At 38.8% G+C, this 12,947-nt stretch overlaps 1 protein-coding gene across 6 annotated transcripts in view; it reads left to right on the top strand.

Annotated features, from left to right (window-relative positions):
* The window catches only part of fbxw2 (F-box and WD repeat domain containing 2), a 132,756-nt gene that overhangs the window by 18,262 nt on the left and 101,547 nt on the right, over positions 1-12,947 (top strand). For 4 of the 6 annotated variants that reach the window (XR_013296660.1, XR_013296661.1, XM_077585990.1 and 1 more), the window contains one exon: positions 10,595-10,817. Coding sequence is in view for 4 of the 6 variants with exons in the window: in XM_077585988.1 (XP_077442114.1) it covers positions 10,595-10,817 (223 nt within the window). In the remaining 2 variants the exon portion in view is untranslated. Of the gene's footprint in view, positions 1-282; positions 6,572-7,862; positions 8,125-10,594; positions 10,818-12,947 lie in introns of those variants that run through there. The other 2 variants (XM_077585991.1, XM_077585989.1) reach the window with 2 other exon arrangements.

Here is a 12,947-nt window from a genome sequence, read left to right as displayed (position 1 = left end):
ATAAAATCATAACATTTTCTTTGTTAGCAACTGCGTTTGAGACATAGCATCCATAAGTTATCAATAAACGTACTTGTCACAGACCACACCAAATGGCAAATAATCTTATAATGCACACAAAATTATTACATCTGCGGTAATATGACCTAATATAAGCAAGAAAATACCACAAGGAGCCACAATAAAATACCAAACTTTGGCTGATGCCTCATAAGATTGTAAACTCAATGTGATCTTGAAAGTTGAGGTTGATTTTCATCTGTTGCGAGGTCAAGCTTCCTAAACTTTTAAAGGGTTAAAATCTCGGATGATGTCCTTAACTGCTGTTGGAATTGACTTTTGTTAGATTTAGCCAACCTAGAACATTTAATAAACAACATGTATATAAGAAGGAAGACAAGAGATTTAAATTATTTTTGCTCGCGCGGAGGACAGAGTGTACCCAGATTCTCTTCTTTTCCTTTCGGCTTTTCCCTTCAGGGGTCGCCACAGCGAATCAGTTGCCGCCATCAAACCCTGCATCCTCTGCTCTCACACCAACATCCATAAACCTCCTCTTTGGTCTTCCTCTAGACCTCCTGACTGGCATTTGGAAACTCAGCATCCTTTTGCCAATATACTCACTATCTCTCCTCTGGACATGTCCAAACCATCTCAGTCTGGCCTCTCTGACTATCTCCAAAGCCTCTAACATTTACTGTCCCTCTGATGTATTGATTCTATCCATCCTGGTCACTCCTAAAGAGAACCTCAGCATCTTCATCTCTGCCACCTCCAGCTCTACCTCCTGTCTTTTCCTCAGTGGCACTGTCTCCAGACCAAACAACATCGCTGGACTCACCACAGTTTTATAAACCTTTCCCTTCATTTTAGCTGAAAATCTTCTATTACACATCACACCTGACATTTTTCTCCACCCGTTCCAGTCTGCCTGCACTGCTATCACTTCATGAAACCATACTGCTGCTCACAAATGTTCACCTCTGCCCTCGGTCTAGCTTCAACTACTCTTTCCCACGGCTTCATTGTTTGGCTCATTACCTTTATTCGTCTGTAGTTGCCACAACTCTGCACGTCTCCTTTGTTCTTAAAAATGGGCACCAGCACACTTCTCCTCTATTCCTCAGGCATCTTCTCACTATTTTAGATCCTGTTGAACAACCCAGTCAGAAATTCTACTGCAAATTCTACCTCTCCTTCCATACTTCTACATGCATATCATCATTCTTCAACCTCTTCAATGCCCTTCTCATTTCATTCTTACTAACCTTTGCTACTTCCTGGTCCACAACAGTCACCTCATCTACTCTTTGTTTTCTCTCATTTTTTTCATTCATCAACTTTTCAAAGTATTATTTCCATCTTCCCATCACACTACTGGCGTCTGTCAACACACTTCCATCCCTATCCTTTATTACCCCTAACCTGTTGCACGTCCTTCCTATCTCTGTCTCTTTGCCTTGCCAACCTGTGTAGATCAGTCTTTCCCTCCTTACTGTCCAACCTAGCATACAAGTCATCGTAAGCCCCTTGTTTGGCCTTTGCCACTTCTACTTTCACCTTACGCTGCATTTCTCTGTACTCCTGTCTACTTTCTTCAATCCTCTGTGTCCCACTTCTTCTTAGTAAACCTCTTTCTCTGGATCCACTTTTGCACCTCCTCATTCCACCACCAAGTCTTCTTATCTCCTTTCCTTCCAGATGACACACCAAGGACTGTCCTACCTGTCTGATCACATTTGCTGTAGTTGTCCAGTCATTTGGAAACAACTCCTGACCACCAAGAGCCTGTCTCAACTCCTTTCTGAAAGTCATACAACACTCTTCCTTTTTCAGTTTCCACCATTTCGTCCTCTGCTTTGCCTTTGCCGTCTTTGTCTTTTTTCACCAGAGTCATCTTACACACTACCACCCTATGCTGTCTGTCTACACTCTCACCTACTACTACTATGCAGTCGCTGATCTCCTTCAGATTACACCGTCTACACAAGATGTAGTCTACACAAGTGTACTCCTACCTTTACTCTTGTAGGTCACCCTGTTTCTTCTGGAAAAAAGTATTCACGACAGCCCTTTCCATTCTTTTTGCAAAGTCAACCACCATCTGTCCATCTGCGTTCCTCTCCTGGATATCAAACTTGCCCATCACCTCCTCATCACCTCTGTTTCCTACATCGTGTCCAATCAAGTCTGCACCAATGACAACTCTCTCACTTCTAGGGATGCTCTGCATCATTTTATCAAGGTCCAACCAAAAGTTCCCCTTCTCCTCCAGCTCACATCCTACCTGTGGTACATACCCACTGACAACATTGATCATCACACCTTCGATTCCTAGCTTCAGGCTCATCACTCTATCTGACACTCTTTTTACCTCCAGGACGTTCCTAACAAACTCCTCCTTCACAATAACTGCTACTCCATTTATTTTCCTATCTACACCATGTTAGAATAACTTGAACCCTGCTCCTAAACTTCTAGCTTTGCTCCCTTTCCACCTGGTTTCCTGAACACACAGTATATCCACCTTCCTCCTCTGCATCATGTCAACCAGCTCTCTACCTTTTCCTGTCATAGTTCCAACATTCAAAGTCCCTACTCTCAATCATCTTGGTGTTCCTCTTCTCTTTCCTCCTATGAACACACCTTCATCCTTTCCTTCGACCAAGACTAGTCCAGTTTCCACCGGTGCCCTGTAGGTCAACAGAACCGATTGCGGTTGTTGTTAACCCGGGCCTCTATTGCTCCGATTGCTACGATTTGCATGTTTGATTTGGCCAAAGTTTTTACGTCGGATGCCCTTCCCTGACACAACCCTCTGAATTTATCCGGGCTTGGGACCGGCTCAAGAAGACACTGGCTTGTGCCCCCTTGCGGCTACATTACACTACTACTGAGTGTACCCAGATTACAGTCTCTTTTCCGCTCTAGACACACTTCGCCACTCCCTCTCTTTTATTGGATTTTCACTAGTTACATTCATAGCAGTTGCTGTTCTATAGGGGAGGGGGCGTACACACAAGAGCAACTTCAAAGCAGTCACAGATACAAATCATCGTGCAGATAATGTAGACATGTTTTTCTTCAGCACTGAAAGTTTCAAAGTCAAAGCTTCAAAAGTTCAATCGCAAATTATTCCAGTTGTCATCTTGCGATAAGGCCACAGTTCTTGTTTTTGAATACTCCCTTTCACAGAATAAATGCTTCACAATACTGAAAAGAGAAAATATGGGGTACATTTATGTACTTTAAACCCATTTTTCTCAAAACTAGTGAGTTCAAACTGGCAACATCAAAATTGCTGTAACTTTGCCAGTCTTTTAGAAACATCCATGTGTTATATATCATTTGAAAGGGAATTAAGTATAGATTTTGAATTATTATAATATTTTTTTGGACACATGAGGATAGGGATGCTCTGATCCACTTTTTTCATTACCGATTCGATACCGATACTTTGGGTTCAGTATCTGCCGATACCGATCTGATCCATACTAAATTGTCTTTCTAACTAGTCCCCCCAATAATATTCAATATATTTCCACAAAAAAAACCTCAAATGCTTTTAGATGTTCTTTAATGTGTTCAAAATATTTTTTTAAACATTTATTTGATTATGATTTTCATTCAATATTTTCAATACATGTATTGAATGTATATTGAATGAATGTAATCATTACTTAATTGACGGTACACTTTTATTTTCTTACATTCAAGCAGCGTGTGCATAATGTGGTCAAGGCTCGCCTGATTCAAAGCGCTTCTGTTTGGAGTTTGATGTGGCCAAGGCTCCGCGCCACTTGCTTCTGTCTACACACTGTCTTTAATGTATGCACGTAAAAAAATATTCATAGGCTACATGCTTTTTTGCCCTTTATAGTTTAAAAAAATAGATGATCACCAAATGCCACCTTTATGTACAAAATGCCATTACTACATTAATAGGCATCATTATTTACAATATTCTTTGTCTCGCCCGCCTCAGCAAACTTTGTTGTTGCTTTCCACATTGCCGACTCGTCACGGAGCCTGCCGGCAGGCCCCGATAGGGTGACGGTGGACCTTCGCGAGAGAAAGAGCGGAGGTCCCCAACCCTAATATCTGGGCCGATACCCAATCCACGTATCGGAGCATCCCTACATGAGGACCTTTTTGCCAGAGCCGTTTAAATATGTTGAAGTGGTACAACTCTACCTAGAGACTGAGATCTTTGTCAGGGGAGGAGCTAAATTTAGCCAGGATTGGTAGTAGAAGTTATGGAGAGTCTTGACTATTCATGTATATTTTTGCTCTGATGAGTGGCTCTTTAAAAGATCAGGATAATCAACAACGGAGGTCCCGTTGCATGACAGTATTTGTGGCAAAGGCGGCATTCACGCCAGCATCTTTGCAGTTCCAGTGAATTCTTTAAAATTCAAATCATTTGTAGGCCATTGATTTTTAAGAGCAATGTTAAAATAAATTTGAAATGATATTACAGTGTGTTGGGGTCATAGTTCGTGTTAAATCTATTTAACCATTAACTCATTCACTCCCAGCCATTTTCAATGAAGCAACCCCCTGCGCGGCTGTTCAACTGGATTTTGACTGATTTTACAAAGCCCATAGAATATTGTGTTATTTTGCTATAAAAACATGGAACCTACCAAAAGAAAGATTAGAGTATTTTCTTTAATCAGGAAAATAGTATATTTGTATCTGTTTCTGTTTGGCAGCAATTGGCATTAGAATATAGCTAAGTTTCAACATTATTCACAAAACTGTTGAAAACACTGGAGAAAAGAGCTTGTTGCAACACGGCCCTGGTTGAGCTCTTATACTCTGCTGCCATTTTTTGTACTCATTACCATTGCTTTAAGCAACCTCTTCAGGTCAGAGGCTGTGTCAAAGCCCCCCCCCCCACGCGCCCACCCAAACGTGGAAATACGTTTTCCGGAACCATGGCAATATTTAAAATATATTTATACGTTTTAGGGAGCAAATAATATAATTACTGGGTGTCATGTCAGTTACTTGTGTTTTTTCTGTATTTGCTGCAGGGCGCGGACTGTACCCCATGCAAATAGCAATGATTTACCATCTATACAGACTAGGGCTGGGCAATATGAGTTGCACAAGTGGCAGAATGCTGGATTGGTGGTTTACAAGACATGTTTACAATAGCTACCAACTACTTAATTGTGGCATTTAAGCACAAACTATGAATGTTAAGTTTATGTTAAAACTGATTTAGAATCAGTATACATTATTGTTGTCTGAACATTTTGCACAGGAATCATTTTTGAATAAAGGAAACCTTTAAATAAATGTTTGTTGATTTTCTTATATTAAAATCAATTAAAATCGTAATTGTCCTGAATGACTGCAAAAATCAAGATTTTATTTTTTGGCCATATCGCCCAGCCCTAATACTGACTCATGCTGTGTGTTGAAGTGTTGTGGAAAATGTGTGTGTACCGTTGTGCTCATTAGTTGAGTTTCATACCCTGGCAGAAATTGTGAAGTATTAACAATTTGGGGGGAAATCATCTAATCATGTTGAAAATATTAATTTGATTTAGGGATAATGGTCAGGTGAAGCTTTTTGTTATCACATTGTTGTGTGTGCCCTTCATAGTTCATCATAATAACTCAAATGACCAAAATAGCCCTGATCTAAAGTTTACCCTCGATTGTTTGGCACACACACATTGACACACATACAGGCTTAAATGTAGTGGTGTTACAAAAACTGGTTTGAACCGAAAAAAAAATATATATTTTTTTATTATTATTTTAAAAGATGCAAGTGCATCGATCTGAACAGGACATCAACCAAGATTTGAGCCATTTAAAATGTGAGAAAGCTTGATATCTCAACTGGGTTGGGTTTTTAAAAAAATCGAATAATCAATATCGAATCGATTTTCCTTTCCAAGCGTGATATCGATTCATAAAACCATGAATCCATTACTTTAATATCTCCCCCCATAAATAAACAAGAAAATATAGTTTTAAAGGCCAATTTTTTTTGTATCTTACAGTTTTCTTAAAATTTACTGTTTAAATGAATTTAACAGTATTTTCTTACATTTATGAAAGATCTGACTTATTGCACTTTATGACAATTCAGAATCTTTTACAATTATTGAATTAAAGTAACACTTAATATGATTTGAACCTTCAATTCATATTTTCACAATTCTGCTGATAAAACATTGACTTAAAGCTAGATTAATGAAAGCATTGTCATGGCCTGAGGGGGTCTATAATTTTTACTGGCACTAAACAACTTTGAGGTGGATGGTGTGAACTCTGCCACCTACAAAAAAACTACAAACATGCAGACTGCTTTACGGCATACGTCCTTTTCCCAGTCGTTCCAGACAAAACTCGAGTCAAACGTCTATGCACGATTACTGTTATCATGCGGAAGCTACAAAACACCCCAAGAAATGAAGATTTTTGTCTGAGGCGATAATAATAATGATGATTAAAAAGACTACCTGGAGGATTTCACTCGCTGGCAAGGTGGAAGACGGGGGATTTCCAAACGACGCTGCCTTTGCGGGGACTCTGCTCTTTTTAGAAGGTAGTTTTCCATGCTCAAATAAAAATAATTATGCTAATGTTAGCTATTGGAAAATTGCGTGGTAGCAATAAATAGCCATCAGCTTGATAGTTTGCCTTTCCACACTGACCTGACCAGCCAGGCAACACTCAAAAATTGTGTTTTTTTTTTGTTTACGAATGCTTGTGAATGCATCGCGGAAAGGGAGAGATGGGGGGAGCGCAGCTGTTTGGTTGTACAATAAAGAAGGTAATGTCACAAACACCGTCTGCTGTTAACATAATTAAGAAACGTTACAGTGCTGTATAAAGAAAAAAATAGAAAATAGCCACTGGAAACAATGTAATTCAGTCCAACTGCGGACGCTTTGGACGTCCGGATTTCACAATGATATGCGCTTGGCCTCGTGGGAAATTCTTTCAAGGGGTTCTTTCAAGGGAAAACAATACCGCTTTTGTCCAACGGTGCCGCCATAAACAACGAAAGCCAAATTCTGCTTTGTCCTGCTTTAAAATTATGAAAACATTTTCATTTCATCCATGCTGATGTTAATGTTTGTGTAACACGTAAGTGTTTATAATATATTATTTTCATTAATAAATAAATCATTTAACCAGTTACTGCCTCTGCAAAAAAGAATTTGTAATTTAATGTTTGTGGAGTTTTATTTTTAATCATGTCCTTGATATTTAAGAAGAATTGATGTTCCATATTTAATCAATATCAGATTGAAGTTAATCGAATCAGGGGGGGGGGGTGTAATCGAAGTCGGATCGAAACTGAACTCTTGTGAATCGAAATCGAAGCGATTTAAGAAATTTGAATTGATACCCAGCCCTAAAATGTTTTTAATTTTGGCCTAGTTACCAAATTTTGACGATCCCATAAAGCTTACAATTCATCTCCTGAGGCATCATCTGCCAAAATTTGATTGTTGTATTCTTGTTGCAACAACCGTGTGTGTGTGTGTGTTTGCAGTAATGCAAAACAATTTAAGAATTTTGTGTCAATTAAATGATTATTTGCTATTTGCTGTGGCCTTTGACAATAAAGTTGACTGTTTTATCTCAAATGCATTTGGCCACATAAATGAAATAAGACTGATTTGATGGTTTAGTTCAACACCTTTTTTCCTTTGGATTCAATGTAATATATAAGCCCTGTTATACTACTGTCCAGTATTACAATATGCGCTCGAGAAGTGATCAAAACTTCACATGTAAATTACGTAATTTTATACTGCTTCATTCATTCATTATTTCATTTAGTGCTGTCAAAATTAATCGATTAATCGACAAGTAATCGATTTTTAGGGACCGAGCAGCGACCGCTGCGATTTCCCTTTTATTTTTGTAGGAATTATTATTAGGGACCGGGCAGCAACTGCTGCGAGCCCCCTCTTGTTTTTGTAGGAATTGTTCTTCTTCTTCTTCTTCGTGCACGATTGCATTTTAGGGCACCTAAACATGTACGAAAACTCACCAAACATTGCACACTCTTCGGGAGCGGCAACATTTTTTATATGAAGTGCACCGAGACATGCAAAAAAGTCAATGGACGCTATATCCGAAAAGGTACAGCAAGTGAGCTATGAATTTTTGAATGTCCAATATTGACCCATTTTAGCACATTCACTGTGGTCATTCTTTCCCCCCCTTTGCAAACATTAACACATGCGAAATGTGTCGTAGCATTCATTGTCTTGCTGAAAGACACATTCTTTTACTACTAAGTTATGCCAGTTGTAACACATGTAGAATGTGTCTTTCATTGTCTTGCAGAAAGACACTATGCATCCTGGTCTTGCTCAAAATGGATATGTGGTGCCGGTAGCTAGTCTGTTTAATTTCCTGACAATGATATCATCCAAAAGCAACGAAATAGTACAAAAAGGCCGCCACAGAGATAGCTGTTAGTCGAATAGCGCTATTTCGCCATTATGATAATCACCTCACTAAAACACGAGATACAGAGTTGTGCGTGCCTATGAATCGATGAGACGTGAACCGAACTGGAACATTAGAACTGAACTGTTTTTCAAAAGCCGTTCCACTCCTTGGGTGTGTGTGTGTGTGTGTGTGTTAAGAATGGAACGATAGCCGAACGTCACAACGTGTGCGAGTGTGGACACAAAACAAATGCAAGATGCAACATTGCTGCCACCTGGTTTGGAGTGCATATACTGCAATTAACTCTGAGTCTATGCAACGAACCATGATGGTTTGGGGCAAATATTTTCAACAATTTAGATCAGATCAGATTTAGGTCAATAATCAGAAGAAGAAAAAACATACATGTGTGGCCTTACCATAGATTTCTGACAAATTTGGAATTTTACCAGATTCTGTCATAGGAGTTTTTGGCCCAATGCCAGCACTACTTCATTCACATTCACTCACCCACTGCTTGATTAATCTAAGAATGCAACAGCAATATTTAGAGTATGCCATTTTTCAGTGTATTCTTCAATCATTGGAAAACACACAAAGTGTACTTAAGTTTTAAATTTTACAACGGTTTGGAGACGTTTGTCCATACAACACACCAGTGACGTGTAGTCAAGATAGGCCCTGCCTGCCCCAGGCTGAAATGAAAGTTGAAACCGTTTGGCTTTTCTATTTATTTTAATTTTTTTTTTCATTTCAGAAAGCCTACACTACCTAAGGGTTTAAAAGTGACAAAATTTGGTGATTTTCATACCTAAATTAAAAATGACTCATTCCTTTGTCTGGCCTGCAGGCAAAAATGATGCAAAAAATATCCTCCTGAAGGCACACCACTACCGTGCTTTTCCCAGCCCTGTCCTCGTAGCGATGTGTGTTCGCACATGCGTAGTCAGTTTAGCAGCAGAAAAGTCCTTTACGCAAATAGGCAGATCACTAAGCAGCCTTTTTACGTCGCTGTATTATTCCTATGCGAACGTACGTTTGCACAATGCATTCGTGAATTCAAAACACACTTTGTTCACAGCAAAGCGGTAAGATGACGCCACTCTGGAGAATATAAAACTATTTTCACGCCTTTCTTTTGAGGAAAAACGTAATCTTTTGAAGGATGGGAGACCAACGCCTTAGCTACCGGATCTTCATGCAAAGTAAGGGACAAAGAATTAGTCGTGCTTTTCACAAAGAATGGTGCAAAAGGAAAGATTGGCTTTGTGGATGTGCTTCGATTAACTGGCTGTTTCACCTGACATGGTGTTTAGCATTACTATTGCTATCTTAATTTTGTGTGGAATTAGGCTGTTTTACAGGGAGATATTCACTTTATTACATTCTTTCGGGGTGTCCAGGCGTGTTTGAAATTGTACGTTTTTCGTTGTGCGGCAAATGGGAGGCGGAGTGCACGGCAACATTTACAGTGCCTGGCAGACAGCCCACTGGCTGTGACAGAGGCCCGGAACTTTAGTTGAAGGGCAAGTGTTGAGCTCCCGCACCGGAGGCGATGGGTACAAACCCTGCTCGAAGTAAAAAAAAAAAAAAGATTGAGGAGCAAAAAATGTAAGATTTCAAAAGAGAGTAATGTTTTTTTGTTTTATTTTCTACCCATACAGAGGAGGCATATGTTAAAATATTTTGAATGTATGGCATCTTGTATCTCAGTATCAATCTCGAGGTCGGGCTGAGTGTCCTCTTTTTTTGGAAATGAAAATATGGTCACCCTAGGATACGTTGTACACTCGCCTGCCGACACACAAATTTGTAATTGGTGTGTGCGTCTCAATTTGCGACTGCCTGCCTACCCATACCTAGAGCTCACTGCACGTCACTGCAACACACACATGAGAATTTTGGCTTAAAAACTTTTGAATTATGTGCATCTTTTTTAGAATGTGTGTCTTTTAAAATTGCTGTTACATTTTTTTTTACATGCCCTTTCACTAGTATTTGTCTCATATTCCTCCAATTATCACTTTTGTTTCACATATTCACACAGCTTTATTCAGCAAGGCATTGCATTCAAAACAATTTGTAGGATATTTTCATGTTTTCAGTCTGGTTTGTCTTGTAAGGGTGTTCAAACCTTCCTTCCATCTCTCTTTAGGTCATAAATTCATGCACAGAAGTGTGGCAGAATGTTTGTCGGGAGCTCGGCTGGAGGATTGATGAGTCCATTCAGGTTGCATCCCATTGGAAGGGTGTCTACCTTAAAGCTAAACTGCGTATGGTGCAACTGAAGGATCAGAAGGCCTTTGAGACATCCTCACTCATTGGCCACAGTGCTCGTGTATATGCTCTCTATTATAAGGATGGTCTTCTCTGCACAGGTATGTTGCTGAATTCACAATGATTTCCAATGTGTATAAAGCTCATCCACAAATCATGCAGCTGCACATACCGTGGCATAATTTGCACAAAATAAGATGTGTTCAGTTCTTTACATAAAACATAAGTGATCAGGCAATACACATTTACTTTATTTTCAGTGGGGTTCAAATTAAACTAGAAGGCATTTTAGTATAGCACAATCATTTGAAAAAACAATAGCAAAAACAAAATAAGTTTATTTTCAGAAGAAAAAATCCAATAAACATGTATTACATACAGCTTCGGGCAGTAGGTGTGTATGTATGTATGTATATATATATATATATATATATATATATATATATATATATATATATATATATATATTATATATTAATTATGGATTGTTTTTTTGTTTTTTGCCAGGTGTGATGAGTGTGCAAAGCTCAATGAGTTTTGCTCAATGTTAAGACCCTCAAAATCAGCATTTTTTTGCATTGAGTTGCCCCGATTTTAAAGTACATAAATACACATCATCGTTAGTTTTACTCATAGCACAATATTGCTTTAATTTTTCATACAGGACATAATAAATGAATAAATAAATAAAACTATATGACTATAAACATACATGTGAAGTTTAGGCTTTTTTGGAGCATGTAACGAGGAGTTATTACGTATTTCGTCTTTCATGGAAAAGTAAATATGAAACATAAAATATGATGCTCCGCCACCGTCATATAGTATTTTGAAAATTCAATTTTCCCCTTTTGTTGACCTAGGTCTTGACATGGTCCCGGCCAAGTTTGAAGTCAATCGGATCAAACGTGTAGAAGAAATGGGCAACAGTATGCCCCCTGTAAATGTGCAAAAATCGGCAACAAACGGACATTAAAAAATTCGTAACTCACTTCCTTTTCATTTTAGCATATGGGTCCAAAATACTTTTTTGTAGGTCTTGGGCTCTCTCAAATACCAATTTTTTTCGTAGCTTTTGCTTAAACGTACAACTGGGGCTGCTTCATTAAAAATTTCTAGGGAGCGCAAGTGAGTAATTTTTGTAAAAATTGCACAATACATGATAAAAAATTACTCACTTTGCCAGGCCAGATGTGTGTGCCAAGTTTTATGAGTTTCTGTGCATGTTTAGGCCCTCAAAATTGGCGTGTTTTCTTGGCGAACATATCTTGCCACGCTCACAGCGATTCGTGAAAACTCACAAACTTCGTGTTATGACATCATGAAGGCCTAAACACTCTTCTGAGCAAATATGAGGTAGATCTAGTAAACGTGGTTAAAGAAAAAAGTAGAAGAAAAAAAAGTAAATTTAAAAAAAAAAAAGCCAGTAGGTGGCGATATCAGTACGAATAAATATAAGTTCGTAGATGTATTCAGACCTGGACTCTCATCAAATGTGTGAAATTTTGGGAAGATAGGATCATCTGGGTCAAGTTAATGCAGCTTTTATTGTCATGGTGAATCATCAGACTTCGCGGCATCGTAACGGCCTTTGGGGAAAAGTTACAATATTCGGTATTGGGCATGATCAACATCTTAAAGCATTTCTGACAAAATTTCAACTGGATCCCTCAAACGGGGTCGGCACAATAGATACAAATATAAAGTATAATATTTCTTGTCACCACTAGGTGACGCTACATGTATAACCGAATATTATCATATAGATGTTTTCAGGCCGTGGCTATTAAGATGCATGAGAAGTTTGTGATTTTTTTGGAGCTTGTACAGCGGAGTTATTAAGCATTTCCTCTTTTTTGATGAAGGAAATATTAAAGGAAAAATTTGAGGCCCCACCCCCGTCATATAATGTTTCAAAAGTCAAGATGTCAAGAGGTCTTGAGAGGATCCATGCAAAGTTAGAAGTAAATCGGATGAAAACTGTTGGCAAATGGGCAAAAAGAATGACCACAGTGAATGTGCAAAAATAGGCCAAAATTGGACATTCAAAAATTCATAGCTCACTTCCTGTACATTTTAGGATATGGCTTCCACTGACTTTTTTGCTGCAACCAATCATGTTGCAGCGGGGTGGGTAGAGGGTTCTCGGGTTTTATGACGTTAGTAGGCTACGGTGCTACCAGGAGCCATCGCTCATCACTGCCAAGTCTTTATTAATCCAACACAAGATT

Source organism: Vanacampus margaritifer, chromosome 14 (genome assembly GCF_051991255.1).
Source record: "Vanacampus margaritifer isolate UIUO_Vmar chromosome 14, RoL_Vmar_1.0, whole genome shotgun sequence".
In the NCBI taxonomy this organism is placed as follows: Eukaryota; Metazoa; Chordata; class Actinopteri; order Syngnathiformes; family Syngnathidae; genus Vanacampus; species Vanacampus margaritifer.
This window is presented reverse-complemented; position numbering and strand designations above follow the sequence as displayed.